Source organism: Electrona antarctica (genome assembly GCF_951216825.1).
Source record: "Electrona antarctica genome assembly, chromosome: 19".
In the NCBI taxonomy this organism is placed as follows: Eukaryota; Metazoa; Chordata; class Actinopteri; order Myctophiformes; family Myctophidae; genus Electrona; species Electrona antarctica.
The window spans coordinates 42,793,983-42,816,482 of NC_136800.1; the positions used below are offsets into that span (position 1 = coordinate 42,793,983).

The 22,500-nt window shown below is 40.8% G+C and overlaps 1 protein-coding gene across 1 annotated transcript in view; it reads left to right on the forward strand.

Moving 5' to 3' along the window:
- The window catches only part of htr4 (5-hydroxytryptamine receptor 4), a 231,977-nt gene that overhangs the window by 178,155 nt on the left and 31,322 nt on the right, over positions 1-22,500 (forward strand). Inside the window, exon 5 of the mRNA XM_079529534.1 lies at positions 16,946-17,099. Within this exon, the coding sequence (XP_079385660.1) occupies positions 16,946-17,099 (154 nt within the window). The remainder of the gene's footprint in view (positions 1-16,945; positions 17,100-22,500) is intronic.

The window sequence follows — 22,500 nt, forward strand, 5'->3', positions numbered from 1 at the left end:
GCACGGCACGCACGCACGGCACACACGCATGGCACGCACGCATGCACGGCACGCATGCACACACACACGCACGCACGCACTGGTAAGTCACTACTTTACTCAGTCAATTAAACGCTCGAAATTGAAAACGGGCAATAAAGCACTCAGTCACCCCCTGACCTCCCAATGGAGAACATGTGAAGATATGAAATGAGATATCCTCTCTATTATCAGTCTGTCTGTCTGTCTGTGCATGCATGCACACACACACACACGCACACTCGCACACGCGCACGCACGCACACTCGCACACTCGCACACACACACACACACACACACACACACACACACACACACACACACACACAACCCTCCTCTGCTCGGCTCTCTAAGGCTGAGCTGAGAACTCTTGGGGGAGATGGTGACTCTACAGCGGTAGCTTTGAGCTAAATGACGGATACGTACGATTTACAATTCAGGCATTTAGCAGACGCTCTTAATCCAGAGCGATTTGCAGTAAACAAGAACAAAAAACATGGTAATACATCGAATACATCAAAGTAGTCATCATGAATCCTACGTAAGCTAAGAACCCAGCGGTGGGATATCTATATAATGAAACTATGCGTATACAACTATAGAGTGCCATGTCTACAACAATGCTGTCTAGATGCATAGCAGAGGGACAGAGTTGAAACTATGACTACACTAAGCCTGTGAAAGTGGAGGAGAGCAGTAGTCTACTGTGACTGTTTTCTACCACAATCTGTTCTGAAAGCGTCACACAGACAAAGGTCACACCAAGGTCAGCCCTCAAGCGTAAAGAGGATTTGGGAGGTTGATTTAAATCAATCCTTTACTGACAGTGAATGGAAGATGATTCTACGGAAACTCAAAGAAGATGTCCCGTGAACTCAGACCCCGGTACACTTATTCATGTATTATGGGAGTGCCCTAGGGTACAGACTGGAGGTGTGATGAGGACCCCCCCGGTACACTTATTCATGCATACGTATTCTGTTGTTGTTGTTGCTTGTTATTATTTCCATTGCAAAGCGATACGATACAAAGTTATATGATACGAGATTTTCTGTTTACATATGGAGTCCCTATATGGTCGGGACTAATGCACTTCATCAGAGTACATACATAAGAAGCAGATCCAAGTCATCGCCCAAAAACCATAATAAATATATTGCTCATTATATTCCATAAAAATATATTTTGTCCATTCATGAGTTGTCCTGACAGAGATGGTATACCGCCCACAGTCTAGGAGCCAGAGTGTGGATGACCGAAACAATACAAAGAGACAGAGAGACAGAGAGAGAGGAGCAGTGTCTCATGGAGACGTATTAGGAGACGGGGCAGGAGGGACAGAGAGAGAGGAGCAGTGTCTCATGGAGACGTATTAGGAGACGGGGCAGGAGGGATAACAATACAAAGAGACAGAGAGAGAGGAGCAGTGTCTCATGGAGACGTATTAGGAGACGGGGCAGGAGGGATGGGATTTGACATCAAAGTCCAGGGGCAAAAATCACAGCACTTTTCTGAGCCTACGAATTATTCAGAAAACCCCAGACCACAGAAAATCCACTGAATGTTCAAGGTTTTTTTTTGTTGGGGGGGTGGGGGGGTTGAGGTCAGAAAACCAACACAAAATTAAACAAATTGAAATTTGATGTCATGAAATGTTGAAAAATTAACACATAAGAACTAGGGCCGGGACTTTAACGCGTTAATTGAGATCAATTAACTACAGAAAAATTAACGCGTTAAAAAAATTAACGCATTTTAATCGCACTATTTTTTTCACCGCGGAACGGTGTCACTGGACAGTTTTCAGATGGACCGGCGCACCACCCAGTTCACCGAGTGAAGTGGCAGCGGTGGCAGCGGTGGCCGAACGGATAGCGGCGCGGTCTAGATACCGGAAGGTTCCCAGTTCGAACCAGCCGTCCGACACGTTAAAATTACCACCGCTGAAATGCCCTTGAACAAGGCATCAACCACTACGATGAAATGTGTTCTATGAGCAGGGCCTGGCTGGAAACAAGTTCTTGAGCTTAGCCCAGATACCCTGGGTAAATATAGATTTCATTTCATTTCATTTCATTTCATTTCATTTCAAGTGTCCGTTGTTACAGGGAGTGGAAACCACCCCCCTTTAGAATGGTATGGCCCAGCAGCATTGGGGGAACAATAACACCACCAGACAGTTCACCAGACCGGGGGAAGCCGCTGAGATCACTTTGCTTGTCCCCGTGGATTGGAAATAGGATTTAAAAGGCTATCCGATGATAGCGTGGATTACAGCACAGTTGTGTGCAATTATTCAATAAAGAATTCGCATATCACCGAAGACCGCACCTCGTCAAGCCTCCAGTATCGGCTCGATGCGAAACATGTTGCATGTTGCCTAGCCTGGAAGCTAACGTCAACAACAGTAGCTCTGGTCCATAGCGTAGTTAGGACTCAGGAGGAGTTCTATGGTACTTAATTTGATCCTTTCCCCTCAGACCCACGGAAGTGCAGGCTGTGCAGCCCCTCGTTTTTAGCACAAAAAAATATGTGAAAGCCTACTTTCCTCCTTCTAACACTATGGATCAGAGCTAACGTTATTCCAACTACCAGTAGCAATTCAAGGACCCGACCAGATGACATGGTTTCTAACTAAACGGTTATGGCCAAATAAAATGTAAAATCTGTTAATGGCTGTTACTGTATGTCCACGGAAGAAACACAGAGGTGCTTTCTTATGGTCATGTCACATATTTGCTGCACCAAGCCCCCCCCAACCCTGTGGAATGCATTCCCCAAACTCTCAGAAACATGCCCCCACCATCCAAACCTTCAATATTGCTTTCCCCAGCTATTTCATCTATTTAATTCCTTAGTGTTTTTCCTCTAATAAAGTTGTTTTTGATTTATCATGTCCCCCTTGTAAAGCATTTTTGGGTACTCAGAAAAGCTCTATATAAATTATTAAATTTGAGATATTATTATAATTTATTACTACAAAAACAATGTTTTATTGCTTAAACTTATGTATTCACTATTCATTGATTCACTAGTATACCAAAATCCATTAAAAAAAATAGCTTTCTCACTGTTCTCGGGTCAAATAATGATATGCGATTAAAATGCGATTAATCGAGATTAATTAACTACAAAGCCTCTGATTAATTAGATTAAAATTTTTAATCGAGTCCCAGCTCTAATAAGAACCCATTTTGGGCGGGAACCCCTTTGGTGTTTTAAGCATTATGTTATACTTTAGCTGTTGAAAAATAGCAGATCTACAAGCTCATAGCGCGGCACAGAGTGCCGCGCTACAAGCTTGTAGGTCTGCTATTTTTGAAAAATGTGAAAATGTGGCGCAAATCTTTGAATATATTGTATTCTTTCCCAGCAGATGTTTTTAACTCATATCTTTGCTTCTGGGGGGGGTTCCTTGAATAAGATATTTTCAGATGGGGGTCGGTGGCCAATTACATATCATTTGTGGGGTCCTTGACATGAAATATTGAGCACCACTCATACAGAAACATAGGTATTTCAGAAAACTGTCAGGATTTAGAAGACTTATTTTTTTATCTCGACGTCAGACCTAAATGGGTTAAAGGAATTTCCATGTATCTCACCGGAACCAGAGTGTTATGATCCCATAGCCTACAGGACACAATAACCAACCAGAGTGTTATGATCCCATACAGGACACAATAACCAACCAGAGTGTTATGATCCCATACAGAACCAGAACCAGAGTGTTATGATCCCATACAGAACCAGAACCAGAGTGTTATGATCCCATACAGAACCAGAACCAGAGTGTTATGATCCCATACAGAACCAGAACCAGAGTGTTATGATCCCATACAGGACACAATAACCAGAGTGTTATGATCCCATACAGGACACAATAATCAGAGTGTTATGATCCCATACAGGACACAATAATCTACCAGAGTGTTATGATCCCATACAGGACACAATAATCTACCAGAGTGTTATGATCCCATACAGGACACAATAACCAGAGTGTTATGATCCCATACAGGACACAATAATCTACCAGAGTGTTATGATCCCATACAGGACACAATAATCTACCAGAGTGTTATGATCCCATACAGGACACAATAATCTACCAGAGTGTTATGATCCCATACAGGACACAATAATCAACCAGAGTGTTATGATCCCATACAGGACACAATAATCTACCAGAGTGTTATGATCCCATACAGGACACAATAATCTACCAGAGTGTTATGATCACATACAGGACACAATAATCAACCAGAGTGTTATGATCACATACAGGACACAATAATCAACCAGAGTGTTATGATCCCATACAGGACACAATAACCAGAGTGTTATGATCCCATACAGAACACAATAACCAGAGTGTTATGATCCCATACAGGACACAATAATCAGAGTGTTATGATCCCATACAGAACACAATAAACAGAGTGTTATGATCCCATACAGAACACAATAATCAGAGTGTTATGATCCCATACAGAACACAATAAACAGAGTGTTATGATCCAATACAGGACACAATAACCAGAGTGTTATGATCACATACAGGACACAATAACCAGAGTGTTATGATCCCATACAGAACCAGAACCAGAGTGTTATGATCCCATACAGGACACAATAACCAGAGTGTTATGATCCCATACAGGACACAATAACCAGAGTGTTATGATCCCATACAGGACACAATAACCAGAGTGTTATGATCCCATACAGGACACAATAATCAGAGTGTTATGATCACATACAGGACACAATAACCAGAGTGTTATGATCCCATACAGAACCAGAACCAGAGTGTTATGATCCCATACAGGACACAATAACCAGAGTGTTATGATCCCATACAGGACACAATAACCAGAGTGTTATGATCCCATACAGGACACAATAACCAGAGTGTTATGATCCCATACAGGACACAATAATCAGAGTGTTATGATCCCATACAGGACACAATAACCAACCAGAGTGTTATGATCCCATACAGGACACAATAACCAACCAGAGTGTTATGATCCCATACAGGACACAATAACCAACCAGAGTGTTATGATCCCATACAGGACACAATAACCAGAGTGTTATGATCCCATACAGAACACAATAACCAGAGTGTTATGATCCCATACAGGACACAATAACCAGAGTGTTATGATCCCATACAGGACACAATAACCAGAGTGTTATGATCCCATACAGGACACAATAACCAGAGTGTTATGATCCCATACAGGACACAATAATCAGAGTGTTATGATCCCATACAGGACACAATAACCAACCAGAGTGTTATGATCCCATACAGGACACAATAACCAACCAGAGTGTTATGATCCCATACAGGACACAATAACCAGAGTGTTATGATCCCATACAGAACACAATAACCAGAGTGTTATGATCCCATACAGGACACAATAACCAGAGTGTTATGATCCCATACAGAACACAATAATCAACCAGAGTGTTATGATCCCATACAGGACACAATAACCAACCAGAGTGTTATGATCCCATACAGGACACAATAACCAACCAGAGTGTTATGATCCCATACAGGACACAATAACCAGAGTGTTATGATCCCATACAGGACACAATAACCAACCAGAGTGTTATGATCCCATACAGGACACAATAACCAACCAGAGTGTTATGATCCCATACAGGACACAATAATCAGAGTGGTATGATCCCATACAGGACACAATAACCAGAGTGTTATGATCCCATACAGGACACAATAATCAGAGTGGTATGATCCCATACCGGACACAATAATCAGAGTGGTATGATCCCATACAGGACACAATAATCAGAGTGGTATGATCCCATACAGGACACAATAACCAGAGTGTTATGATCCCATACAGGACACAATAACCAGAGTGTTATGATCCCATACAGGACACAATAACCAGAGTGGTATGATCCCATACAGGACACAATAATCTACCAGAGTGTTATGATCCCATACAGGACACAATAATCAACCAGAGTGTTATGATCCCATACAGGACACAATAATCTACCAGAGTGTTATGATCCCATACAGGACACAATAATCAACCAGAGTGTTATGATCCCATACAGGACACAATAATCTACCAGAGTGTTATGATCCCATACAGGACACAATAACCAGAGTGTTATGATCCCATACAGGACACAATAACCAGAGTGTTATGATCCCATACAGGACACAATAATCAGAGTGTTATGATCCCATACAGAACACAATAAACAGAGTGTTATGATCCAATACAGGACACAATAACCAGAGTGTTATGATCACATACAGGACACAATAACCAGAGTGTTATGATCCCATACAGAACCAGAACCAGAGTGTTATGATCCCATACAGGACACAATAACCAGAGTGTTATGATCCCATACAGGACACAATAACCAGAGTGTTATGATCCCATACAGGACACAATAACCAGAGTGTTATGATCCCATACAGGACACAATAATCAGAGTGTTATGATCCCATACAGAACACAATAACCAGAGTGTTATGATCCCATACAGAACACAATAACCAGAGTGTTATGATCCCATACAGGACACAATAACCAACCAGAGTGTTATGATCCCATACAGGACACAATAACCAGAGTGTTATGATCCCATACAGAACACAATAACCAGAGTGTTATGATCCCATACAGGACACAATAACCAGAGTGTTATGATCCCATACAGAACACAATAATCAACCAGAGTGTTATGATCCCATACAGGACACAATAACCAACCAGAGTGTTATGATCCCATACAGGACACAATAACCAACCAGAGTGTTATGATCCCATACAGGACACAATAACCAGAGTGTTATGATCCCATACAGGACACAATAACCAACCAGAGTGTTATGATCCCATACAGGACACAATAACCAACCAGAGTGTTATGATCCCATACAGGACACAATAATCAGAGTGGTATGATCCCATACAGGACACAATAACCAGAGTGTTATGATCCCATACAGGACACAATAATCAGAGTGGTATGATCCCATACAGGACACAATAATCAGAGTGGTATGATCCCATACAGGACACAATAATCAGAGTGGTATGATCCCATACAGGACACAATAACCAGAGTGTTATGATCCCATACAGGACACAATAACCAGAGTGTTATGATCCCATACAGGACACAATAACCAGAGTGGTATGATCCCATACAGGACACAATAATCTACCAGAGTGTTATGATCCCATACAGGACACAATAATCAACCAGAGTGTTATGATCCCATACAGAACCAGAGTGTTATGATCCCATACAGAACACAATAACCAGAGTGTTATGATCCCATACAGGACACAATAATCAGAGTGTTATGATCCCATACAGAACACAATAAACAGAGTGTTATGATCCCATACAGAACACAATAATCAGAGTGTTATGATCCCATACAGAACACAATAAACAGAGTGTTATGATCCAATACAGGACACAATAACCAGAGTGTTATGATCACATACAGGACACAATAATCAGAGTGTTATGATCCCATACAGAACACAATAACCAGAGTGTTATGATCCCATACAGAACCAGAACCAGAGTGTTATGATCCCATACAGGACACAATAACCAGAGTGTTATGATCCCATACAGGACACAATAACCAGAGTGTTATGATCCCATACAGAACACAATAACCAGAGTGTTATGATCCCATACAGAACCAGAACCAGAGTGTTATGATCCCATACAGGACACAATAACCAGAGTGTTATGATCCCATACAGGACACAATAACCAGAGTGTTATGATCCCATACAGAACACAATAACCAGAGTGTTATGATCCCATACAGAACCAGAACCAGAGTGTTATGATCCCATACAGGACACAATAACCAGAGTGTTATGATCCCATACAGGACACAATAACCAGAGTGTTATGATCCCATACAGGACACAATAATCAGAGTGTTATGATCCCATACATGACACAATAACCAGAGTGTTATGATCCCATACAGGACACAATAATCAGAGTGTTATGATCCCATACATGACACAATAACCAGAGTGTTATGATCCCATACAGGACACAATAACCAGAGTGTTATGATCCCATACAGGACACAATAACCAGAGTGTTATGATCCCATACAGAACCAGAACCAGAGTGTTATGATCCCATACAGAACCAGAACCAGAGTGTTATGATCCCATACAGAACCAGAACCAGAGTGTTATGATCCCATACAGAACACAATAACCAGAGTGTTATGATCCCATACAGGACACAATAATCAACCAGAGTGTTATGATCCCATACAGGACACAATAACCAGAGTGTTATGATCCCATACAGAACCAGAACCAGAGTGTTATGATCCCATACAGAACCAGAACCAGAGTGTTATGATCCCATACAGGACACAATAACCAGAGTGTTATGATCCCATACAGAACACAATAACCAGAGTGTTATGATCCCATACAGGACACAATAACCAGAGTGTTATGATCCCATACAGAACACAATAATCAACCAGAGTGTTATGATCCCATACAGGACACAATAACCAGAGTGTTATGATCCCATACAGAACACAATAACCAGAGTGTTATGATCCCATACAGGACACAATAATCAACCAGAGTGTTATGATCCCATACAGGACACAATAACCAGAGTGTTATGATCCCATACAGAACACAATAACCAGAGTGTTATGATCCCATACAGAACACAATAACCAGAGTGTTATGATCCCATACAGAACACAATAACCAGAGTGTTATGATCCCATACAGGACACAATAACCAACCAGAGTGTTATGATCCCATACAGAACACAATAACCAGAGTGTTATGATCCCATACAGAACACAATAACCAGAGTGTTATGATCCCATACAGAACACAATAACCAGAGTGTTATGATCCCATACAGAACACAATAACCAGAGTGTTATGATCCCATACAGAACACAATAACCAGAGTGTTATGATCCCATACAGGACACAATAACCAACCAGAGTGTTATGATCCCATACAGGACACAATAACCAACCAGAGTGTTATGATCCCATACAGAACACAATAACCAGAGTGTTATGATCCCATACAGGACACAATAACCAACCAGAGTGTTATGATCCCATACAGGACACAATAACCAGAGTGTTATGATCCCATACAGAACCAGAACCAGAGTGTTATGATCCCATACAGGACACAATAATCAACCAGAGTGTTATGATCCCATACAGGACACAATAACCAGAGTGTTATGATCCCATACAGGACACAATAACCAGAGTGTTATGATCCCATACAGAACACAATAACCAGAGTGTTATGATCCCATACAGGACACAATAACCAGAGTGTTATGATCCCATACAGAACACAATAACCAGAGTGTTATGATCCCATACAGAACACAATAACCAGAGTGTTATGATCCCATACAGGACACAATAACCAGAGTGTTATGATCCCATACAGAACACAATAACCAGAGTGTTATGATCCCATACAGGACACAATAACCAGAGTGTTATGATCCCATACAGAACACAATAATCAACCAGAGTGTTATGATCCCATACAGGACACAATAACCAACCAGAGTGTTATGATCCCATACAGGACACAATAACCAGAGTGTTATGATCCCATACAGAACACAATAACCAGAGTGTTATGATCCCATACAGGACACAATAACCAGAGTGTTATGATCCCATACAGAACACAATAATCAACCAGAGTGTTATGATCCCATACAGGACACAATAACCAACCAGAGTGTTATGATCCCATACAGGACACAATAACCAACCAGAGTGTTATGATCCCATACAGGACACAATAACCAGAGTGTTATGATCCCATACAGGACACAATAACCAACCAGAGTGTTATGATCCCATACAGGACACAATAACCAACCAGAGTGTTATGATCCCATACAGGACACAATAATCAGAGTGGTATGATCCCATACAGGACACAATAACCAGAGTGTTATGATCCCATACAGGACACAATAATCAGAGTGGTATGATCCCATACAGGACACAATAATCAGAGTGGTATGATCCCATACAGGACACAATAATCAGAGTGGTATGATCCCATACAGGACACAATAACCAGAGTGTTATGATCCCATACAGGACACAATAATCAGAGTGGTATGATCCCATACAGGACACAATAATCAACCAGAGTGTTATGATCCCATACAGGACACAATAATCAACCAGAGTGTTATGATCCCATACAGGACACAATAACCAGAGTGTTATGATCCCATACAGGACACAATAATCAACCAGAGTGTTATGATCCCATACAGGACACAATAACCAGAGTGTTATGATCCCATACAGGACACAATAATCAACCAGAGTGTTATGATCCCATACAGGACACAATAACCAGAGTGTTATGATCCCATACAGGACACAATAACCAGAGTGTTATGATCCCATACAGGACACAATAATCAACCAGAGTGTTATGATCCCATACAGGACACAATAACCAGAGTGTTATGATCCCATACAGGACACAATAATCAACCAGAGTGTTATGATCCCATACAGGACACAATAACCAGAGTGTTATGATCCCATACAGGACACAATAATCAACCAGAGTGTTATGATCCCATACAGGACAAAATAATCAACCAGAGTGTTATGATCCCATACAGGACACAATAATCAACCAGAGTGTTATGATCCCATACAGGACACAATAATCTACCAGAGTGTTATGATCCCATACAGGACACAATAACCAGAGTGTTATGATCCCATACAGGACACAATAACCAGAGTGTTATGATCCCATACAGGACACAATAACCAGAGTGTTATGATCCCATACAGGACACAATAACCAGAGTGTTATGATCCCATACAGGACACAATAATCAACCAGAGTGTTATGATCCCATACAGGACACAATAACCAGAGTGTTATGATCCCATACAGGACACAATAACCAGAGTGTTATGATCCCATACAGGACACAATAATCAGAGTGTTATGATCCCATACAGGACACAATAATCAACCAGAGTGTTATGATCCCATACAGGACACAATAATCAACCAGAGTGTTATGATCCCATACAGGACACAATAACCAGAGTGTTATGATCCCATACAGGACACAATAACCAGAGTGTTATGATCCCATACAGGACACAATAATCAACCAGAGTGTTATGATCCCATACAGGACACAATAACCAGAGTGTTATGATCCCATACAGGACACAATAATCAACCAGAGTGTTATGATCCCATACAGGACACAATAATCAGAGTGGTATGATCCCATACAGGACACAATAATCAGAGTGGTATGATCCCATACAGGACACAATAATCAGAGTGGTATGATCCCATACAGGACACAATAATCAGAGTGGTATGATCCCATACAGGACACAATAATCAGAGTGGTATGATCCCATACAGGACACAATAACCAGAGTGTTATGATCCCATACAGGACACAATAATCAGAGTGGTATGATCCCATACAGGACACAATAATCAGAGTGTTATGATCCCATACAGGACACAATAATCAACCAGAGTGTTATGATCCCATACAGGACACAATAACCAGAGTGGTATGATCCCATACAGGACACAATAACCAGAGTGTTATGATCCCATACAGGACACAATAACCAGAGTGTTATGATCCCATACAGGACACAATAACCAGAGTGTTATGATCCCATACAGGACACAATAATCAACCAGAGTGTTATGATCCCATACAGGACACAATAACCAGAGTGTTATGATCCCATACAGAACACAATAACCAACCAGAGTGTTATGATCCCATACAGGACACAATAACCAGAGTGTTATGATCCCATACAGGACACAATAACCAGAGTGTTATGATCCCATACAGAACACAATAACCAACCAGAGTGTTATGATCCCATACAGGACACAATAATCAACCAGAGTGTTATGATCCCATACAGGACACAATAATCAACCAGAGTGTTATGATCCCATACAGAACACAATAACCAGAGTGTTATGATCCCATACAGGACACAATAACCAACCAGAGTGTTATGATCCCATACATGACACAATAACCAGAGTGTTATGATCCCATACAGGACACAATAACCAGAGTGTTATGATCCCATACAGGACACAATAATCAACCAGAGTGTTATGATCCCATACAGGACACAATAACCAGAGTGTTATGATCCCATACAGAACACAATAACCAACCAGAGTGTTATGATCCCATACAGGACACAATAACCAGAGTGTTATGATCCCATACAGGACACAATAACCAGAGTGTTATGATCCCATACAGAACACAATAACCAACCAGAGTGTTATGATCCCATACAGGACACAATAATCAACCAGAGTGTTATGATCCCATACAGGACACAATAATCAACCAGAGTGTTATGATCCCATACAGAACACAATAACCAGAGTGTTATGATCCCATACAGGACACAATAACCAGAGTGTTATGATCCCATACAGGACACAATAATCAACCAGAGTGTTATGATCCCATACAGGACACAATAACCAGAGTGTTATGATCCCATACAGGACACAATAATCAACCAGAGTGTTATGATCCCATACAGGACACAATAACCAGAGTGTTATGATCCCATACAGGACACAATAACCAGAGTGTTATGATCCCATACAGAACCAGAACCAGAGTGTTATGATCCCATACAGGACACAATAACCAGAGTGTTATGATCCCATACAGGACACAATAATCTACCAGAGTGTTATGATCCCATACAGGACACAATAATCAACCAGAGTGTTATGATCCCATACAGGACACAATAATCAACCAGAGTGTTATGATCCCATACAGGACACAATAATCTACCAGAGTGTTATGATCCCATACAGAACCAGAACCAGAGTGTTATGATCCCATACAGGACACAATAACCAGAGTGTTATGATCCCATACAGAACACAATAACCAGAGTGTTATGATCCCATACAGGACACAATAACCAACCAGAGTGTTATGATCCCATACAGGATACAATAATCAACCAGAGTGTTATGATCCCATACAGGACACAATAACCAGAGTGTTATGATCCCATACAGAACACAATAACCAGAGTGTTATGATCCCATACAGGACACAATAACCAACCAGAGTGTTATGATCCCATACAGGACACAATAACCAGAGTGTTATGATCCCATACAGGACACAATAATCAACCAGAGTGTTATGATCCCATACAGGACACAATAACCAGAGTGTTATGATCCCATACAGGACACAATAACCAACCAGAGTGTTATGATCCCATACAGGATACAATAACCAGAGTGTTATGATCCCATACAGAACACAATAACCAGAGTGTTATGATCCCATACAGGACACAATAACCAGAGTGTTATGATCCCATACAGAACACAATAACCAGAGTGTTATGATCCCATACAGGACACAATAACCAACCAGAGTGTTATGATCCCATACAGGATACAATAACCAGAGTGTTATGATCCCATACAGAACACAATAACCAACCAGAGTGTTATGATCCCATACAGGACACAATAACCAACCAGAGTGTTATGATCCCATACAGGACACAATAATCAACCAGAGTGTTATGATCCCATACAGGACACAATAACCAGAGTGTTATGATCCCATACAGGACACAATAACCAGAGTGTTATGATCCATACAGGACCAGAACCAGAGTGTTATGATCCCATACAGGACACAATAACCAGAGTGTTATGATCCCATACAGGACACAATAATCAACCAGAGTGTTATGATCCCATACAGGACACAATAACCAACCAGAGTGTTATGATCCCATACAGGACACAATAACCAGAGTGTTATGATCCCATACAGGACACAATAACCAACCAGAGTGTTATGATCCCATACAGGACACAATAACCAACCAGAGTGTTATGATCCCATACAGGACACAATAACCAGAGTGTTATGATCCCATACAGGACACAATAACCAACCAGAGTGGTATGATCCCATACAGGACACAATAACCAGAGTGTTATGATCCCATACAGGATACAATAACCAGAGTGTTATGATCCCATACAGAACACAATAACCAACCAGAGTGGTATGATCCCATACAGGACACAATAACCAGAGTGTTATGATCCCATACAGGACACAATAATCAACCAGAGTGTTATGATCCCATACAGGACACAATAACCAGAGTGTTATGATCCCATACAGGACACAATAACCAACCAGAGTGTTATGATCCCATACAGGACACAATAACCAACCAGAGTGTTATGATCCCATACAGGACACAATAACCAGAGTGTTATGATCCCATACAGAACACAATAATCAACCGTAATCAATTGATATAAAAAAATCACACCCGTGTGAACTGAGTGGTGTAAGGTCTTATATAGACTGATCAGCTGTGGTCTGACGTAATGTCTGACGTAATTAAATCACACCCGTGTGAACTGAGTGACCATAGCAACCATGCTCATTTTTTTGGTACGAACAAACACGTGGACACGTGGACACGTAAACTAAGAAAGCCAGTTGTTGGAGTGGTTTACACCACTAAAAAAAAGCAGTGAAAAGGCGATCTAGGCGCCGAGTGAGAAATAGACGAGGAAAATGACATTTAGGAGATATTGGAGTCCCTGGTGTAGTACTCTTCATAGCCTGCTGCTATGGACTCTTAACACATTATGGGCGGGAACCCCTTTTGGTGTTTTAAGCATTATGTCATACTTTAGCTATTGAAAAATAGCAGATCTACTACTTTTTTTTTATCGTGAAAACGTGGTGCAAATCTTGGTGGTGCAAATCTGAATATATATTCTTTCAGAGCGTTTTTTAACTCAAATCTTTGCTTCCAGGGAGTCTCTGGAGCAACATATTTTCAGATGGGGGGTCGGTGGCCAAATACCAGATAATTCTGGGGGTTCTTGACATGAAAAGGGTTGAGCACCAACTGACAGAAACATAGGGTTTTTCAAGAAAACTGTCAGGATTTAGAAAACATTTTGTAGAATCGTTCTCAGGTCAAAATGGGTTAATGTATGAATGAATGAACCATTGTAAAGAGCTTTAAGCACTTGGAAAAGCGCTATAAAAATGCAATTCATTACAACGATTCATTACAAAGCGATTACACCGTTTTAACCCATTTAGATCTAAGTTTGATTCTACAAATGCCTTCTAAATACTGACAGTTTTCTGAAAACCCCATGTTTCAATTCATGTCGTTCATGTCAAGGACTCCCAAAAATATATGTAATTGGCCGCCGGACCCCCATCTGAAAATATGTTGTTCCAGGGACCTCCCGTTTTTAACTCAAGATTTGAGTTAAAAACGTTCGCTGTGAAAGAATATATTCAAACATTTGGGCCATATTTTCATGATTTTTCAAAAATAGCAGACCTACAAGCTCATAGCGCGGCACTCGGTGCCGCGCTATGAGCTTGTAGATCTGCTATTTTTTCAACAGCTAAAGTAGAACAGAATGCTTAAAACACCAAAAGGGGTTCCCGCCCGAAATGCGTTAAAGGGGATTTTCATGACGAGCAACTCAGCGGTCTGGCTGTTCAAAGGTGTTTAATGTCCGTCATCAGCCGTAATCAACACCATTCAATGCAGCCAGTCGGCCCAATATGGAAGTACGTTTTGATATACAGTATATTGTGGGTTAATGAATGGGTATACACTTAAGAAGGTTATTTCAATCGGTGATCGCTCGCTAGCGCGTGCACGTGCGTGCGACAAAGCCCCACTAGTTAAAAATATATATATCCAGAGCACTTCCCTGATTTTACATGAGTAAGAAATGTGAGTGTGATTCTTTTTTTTCCACCACTGCAGATACGTTACATTAACCCCTTTTTGTGTTTTAAGTTATACTTTAGCTGTTGAAAAATAGCAGATCTACAAGCTCATAGCGCGGCACCGAGTGCCGCGCTATGAACTTGTAGGTCTGCTATTTTTGAAAAATCGTGAAAATGTGGCGCAAATCTTTTGAACATAATATATTCTTTCAGAGCTCAAATCTTTGCTTCTGGGAGGTTCCTGGAACAACATATTTTCAGATTGGAGTCAGAGGCCAAATAGATGCATTTTTGGGGTCCTTGACATGAAATAGTTTGAGCACCACTGACAGAAACATGGGGTTTTTCAGAAAACTGTCATAATTTCTAAGAGATTTGTAGAATCGTCCTCAGGTCTAAATCATGTAAATATATGCAAATAATTGCGAACGCAGTGAGCATTTACTATGAGACCCAGCAGATCCTGTCTGTGTGTGTGTGTGTGTCACGCTGTAACACCACCTGCCCACCACCAGAGGGCGCAGCTGTATCACACACAAAAACACAAACACACATGCACGCGCACGCACACACACACGCACGCACGCACGCGCACACACACACACAAAACTTAACTTAAAAAAAACGTAACTTAAAAAAAACTTAACTTAAAAAAAAAACCTAAAAAGGAAAAACTTTAAAAGGAAAAACTTAACTTAAAAAAAAAAAAACTTAAAAAAGGAAAAACTTTAAAAGGAAAAACTTAAAAAAAACTTAACTTAAAAAAAAACTTAACTTAAAAAAAAAAAACGTAAGGAAAAACTTTAAAAGGAAAAACTTTAAAAAAAAACTTAACTTAAAAAAAAACTTAAAAAACCACAAAAAAAGAGAACTTAAAAAAAAACCTTAAAAATTACGTAATTTATTCTAATTGTTGTTTTTGCAATTTACGAGCTGCGTTCGCTTCCCGCGTCCGCGCGTCTTACTTGTAATAACACCCCATGATATCTTGATCATCTGCCTTCCAGGTACTACGCCATCTGCTGCCAGCCGCTGGTATACCGCAACAAGATGACCCCGATGAGAGTGGCGCTGATGCTCGGAGGCTGCTGGGTCATCCCCACCGTCATCTCCTTCCTACCCATAATGCAAGGCTGGAACAGCATAGGAATAGACCATCTGGTGAGCACTGTGTGCGTGCGTGCGTGTGTGTGTGTGTGTGTGTGTGTGTGTGTGTGTGTGTGTGTGTGTGTGTGTGTGTGTGTGTGTGTGTGTGTGTGTGTACGCGCGTGTGTGTGTGTGTGTGTGTGTGTGTGTCGTGCGTGCGTGCGAGAGACATTTGGTTCCATTTGTACACTCTCAGACTTAAATTAACAGTGGTTTTGAATTGGGAGTCTCAGAGATAGAAATCAAATGGGGATCCCTAGACTAATGCATGTCAAACTGGGGGTCCTTGAAATTGAACGGGTTGAGAATCACTGCTAGGGCTGTAAAAGTCTTCTCTTATGTGGGGGGGGGGGGGGGGTTTATTAAATGGGGGTCCGCGGGGCTAAGCTCAAAGCTCAAAACGCGTTGCGCTGCGACGCGTTTTGAGCTTGTAATTAATATAGCTAATATAGCAATTTTTGCTATATTCGAATTGAAATCTTGAATCTTTGCTATTTTTGAATTGGAATCCTGAAAATTAACATTTTTATGTCATTTCAAATGCCTTTAATTATACTTGTGTTGAGCATTGAGCTACTAATTTAGACTGAAGTAATTACAGTGAGTCATGTTTTGCATGTCGTAGAATTGTAAACAGCTCAAACCAATAATATCAGTATTCCGACATTAACCTGAGGGCCACATTAAGTGAAGGTGGGGGCCGCATGTGGCCCCCGGGCCGCCAGTTGCCCAGCCCTGACATAGGCCATGGCAGTTAGTAGAGGCGGCACAAACTCGCCAAACGTAACTCAAGTCATTCCCGTGCCAGTTTCCGTGCGCTCCCCCGCATCCCGCCCCCGCTGCACGCATCATCATCGTTGCTGGTTCGCTTTGTGTCCCGTTCATTTTCCCCATAGACTTTTCAAAAAGTATTTATTTAAAGACGTTTACGCCGCGGACAAAGCCAACTCTCACATTTTTTCGGGCTGAACAAATAATTAAAAAGAAGCAGAAAACGGCAGGTTACAACACTTTTTTTGTTGGAATCCCTTTTTGGTGTGTTCTACTTTAGCTATTGAAAAATAGCAGATCTACAAGCTCATAGCGTGGCACTCGGTGCCGCACTACGAGCTTGTAGATCTGCAATTTTTTGAAAAAAAACATGAAAATATGGCGCAAATCTTTGAAAATATATTCTTTCAGAGCGAACGTTTTTTTACTCAAATCGTTGCTTCCAGGGGCGTCCCTGGAACAACGTATTTTCAGATGTGGCCAAATACAGATAATTCTGGGGGTCTCTGACATGAAATATTGAGCACCACTGATATAGAAACAAACGTATTTCAGAAAACTGTCATGATTTAGAAGACTTTTTTTTTTAAATTTTGATGTGGGGTCTAAATGAGTTAACCTTGCGGTGGTGCTAAATGGAGGGCGTGGATTAGCCTCGTTCTCGTCCTTCTACTGATGCCAGGAGGGAGGAGCGTGGCGTGGATGATCCATCTACACGCCGGGAGCGTGCTCGTGACTGGCGGGCAAATTAACCCATTTTGGGCGGGAACCCCTTTCGGTGTTCTTAGCATTATGTTATACTATAGCTTTTGAAAAATAGCAGATCTACAAGCTCATAGCGCGGCACCGAGTGCCGCGCTACGAGCTTGTAGGTCCGCTATTTTTGAAAAATCGTGAAAATGTGACGCAAATCTTTGAATATATATATTCTTTCAGAGCCAACGTTTTTAACTCAAATCTTTGCTTCTGGGTGGAGGAGGTTTCTGGAACAACATATTTTCAGATGGGGGGTCGGCGGCCAAATACAGATAATTCTGGGGGTCCTTGACATGAAAAAGGTTGAGAACCACTGACGTGACGTAGAAACATGAGGTTTTTCATAAAACTGTCAGGATTTAGAAGATATTTGTAGAATCGTCCTCAGGTGTAAATGGGTTAATGAGTCACACAGCTGCGATGCAATACACTAGGGCAGGGGTTCTCAACCCGTGGGTCGCGACCCCTCGGGGGGTCGCCAAAATATTTTAGGGGGTCCCCAAATTATTTTCCAAAAAAAAAAAAAAGATTTTTCAAAAATAGCAGACCTACAAGCTCGTAGCGCGCCACTCGGTGGCGCGCTATGAGCTTGTAGATCTGCTATTTTTCAATAGCTAAATTATAACAATGCTTAAAACACCAAGGGCCCTATTAAGCAAGACGAAAAACCCATGCGGTAATACAGATTTCGCCCTCGCTCTGCGCCTTTTCGTATTATGGAAGCCGTGGTGAGCGCTCACTCATATGGAATACCACGTTCCTGCATAATTTAGCATTGGGGGAGTGTCCATATGTTAATTATTTTCGCTTTGCGCTAATTGCTATTAAGCCCCTTGACCTAAAAACACTCAGCGCATACCGATTCCGCCTGGGTCTGACCACGTCTTAAAAGCAAAAAGCACTGTTTGATTTTACACTTGAGCGGCTCTGGAGTGCTGCTGGAGTGTTGCCATGTCTGTTTGCTGTTTATAAGCGGCTTCTTTTTCTGCAAAGTTGCTTGTAAATATTGGTAGTTGTGGTTGCTTTTCTTGTTTCTAAAGTGCTTATTTGGGCTTTTCTCCTAATGTTGTTTAAACCAGTGATCCTCACACAGCGACATTCCCATGTCAAGGACCCCCAGATGAATGCATTTGCCCAACTAAGCCAGTGACCCCCATGACAGATGTGTGTTTTTAAATGTTTCAATAACATTTTTCAAAAATATTCTTATTGTCACTTTTTTCAAAGATTACTTTTGAAAATAGCAGATCTACCAGCTCACAATGCATCACATTCATTCATTAAAACAATGAACTCTGACTGCAGGGGGATATATATTTATAATGATCATTATAACAATGTGCAAGAAAATATGTAAAAAGAAGGAAGAACTTTATATTTGTGGACAATCAAAATATGCTGGAAATTTTAATGTGGTGTCATTAAAAGTAATCTTGATATGGCAGACTCACTATCTAGAAAATGAAAACATGGCACTTCATTTAAAATAGGCTGTAGACCCCTGTTATATGCGATTCTTTTGGGAGTATGTTTATAGACCTATTTACTTGTTTCTATGAGACATGGCAACAGCGAGCTTTCTGGCTTTCTCGTTGAGATTATAAAGGGTCATATATCGCTCATTTCTAAACCTTTTTTAAAAATTAAAACATCTCCATAATCACTGGGAAGTTTGCTTTCATACGCTGTATCACACCCAACTCAATTCTTCTTCAATAAAATGCTACGAGCGAAGACCATAACATTGGGGCCGCAGCAATACGCATGGCGCACGTATGGCATTTCAACTCATTCCTTCGTCGTGACTCGAATGAAATAAAATAAAATAAACGTTATTTTACTGGTGTTTTTCAATAGAAACAAATAAAGAGCGTGTGTGCAACAGTCAGTGCATATACGTGCATGCACTATAGGCTATATTTCCTCCTTGTCGGGATGGTGAGCTGAGCTCTTCACAGCCCGTTTGTCTTTCATATTATTCTTATAATATTTGATATTATAAACACTCATGGTTCTCTCATTTCTCAGCCGTTTTTTTAAAATGTAAAAATCCCCACATTCCTTAGGAATCTTGCTTTCATTCGCTGTATGGTATATGGTTCTATTTTTATCGAATTAAACAATATCAAACGAACTTGTATGTTCGGGGGTTAGACGATTCTGGGAACATTACGCATGGATTGCCAATTTGCCAGCCAATGCTGCGTATCTACTCGCAGTTCCATTCCGATCTGAAAGGTATAGGTAGGTGCCATTTCAAAGGCTTAGTTATTAATTTATGAATCAAATGAACTAGAATAAAGATTTTTACAGCTGTTTTTCATGCTTAGAACAGAAACAAATGAAGTGATGATGTGCGTATATCTCCCTCCCTTAGCATATGGCTGCGCCGCTGTAATGACTTTCCAATGAACACTGCAAGTTACTTAACAAAATAGAGACATAGGCCTACAAGCTATGCACATCATGGCTGTGACAGCTTGTGGATCTGTTCTTTTGAGGCATAAAGGTGACAGCATGCAGTGCAATAGGAATAATTAACCCAAATGTGACAAAGTCATGTCATGTCTATGGTGCCAGTCTGCAGAAATGTAATACCACTTGCCGAAAAGGGCGCATTCCATGAGGACATCAGCTGGTGTCGTAAAGAGAATAGTACATTGGGTAAGCCTCAAAACTCCCTGAAACACTCCCATGACTAATTCAAGGCCGTTTTGCTCACACCACGGGGTGTCGAAAGCGCTTCTTACCTGGCCCATAATTGTAATATGACATTGCACACGCCCCCACGTCTTAAAAACTGTAAAATTATATGTAATTAGATTCCACTTGCTTAATAGGGCCCCATAAGGGGTTCCCGCCCAAAATGGTTTAAGGTTATTGTAGCAGTCAATTTATATTGGGGGTCGGGAGGGGGCGGGGCGGGGGTCCCGAGACATTGCCAAAGCATTTCCGGGGGTCCCCGGCCAAAAAGGTTGAGAACCCCTGCACTAGGGGTGTGCTGAAATATCGATATGGCGATATATATCGATACGTCCTCCCGCGATAAATAATCGATATTGATTATTAAAATATCGATATCGGGGGAAAAAAATTAAATTCGAAATGTTGTTCATAATGAAGTGATGAACAACATGTTTAGAAAAGGAGGAAATGACAGCTAAAATAAAGCAAATCCCACTCAGATTCCACAGCAACCAGAAGTACTGAATTACTGGATGGTGATTTGTCCAAAGTCTCCAAACAGCTTTGTGGGAATACAAAATGCTGCTTTTTTTCAGTTCCAAGTATTTTGTAGTTGCAGATATTGTGATATATCGTTGATGAAATTTCATACAATATATCGATATATCGCAAATATCGCAATATATCGAATATCGTGATATTATCGTTATCGAGGGCCTAATATCGTGATATATATCGTATCGTGAGGAACCCATATCGTCCCACCCCTACAATACACACATCAGTGTTGATTTCGTCGACTAATACTATGACAAAAAACATTGTTCGTCGACTACCTTTTTTCACTGACGAAAACTAAATGGAAACTGAATGAAACCTAAGCAATGATGACTAACACCTTTTTTTTTTTAAGTAATTTTACACTAGGTTGCAGCGTGACGCGTTGTGAGCTTGTAGATCTACTATTTTGCACTTATCGACAATACGCACCCCTTTAGTAACTCTATTTAGGCACTTTTTTTACAAACAGCTCAGGCGTCATTGACATAAAACATTTACTACGTCCATTTATCTTCATACAGTGACGTCTTGGAAAGAGAAAATAAAGAAATAAATAATAAATGCCTACCTTAAATTCTAATTAAGTAAAAACTAACAAACAAGTTAAATAAAATCCTGTGTGTGTGTGTGTGTGTGTGTGTGT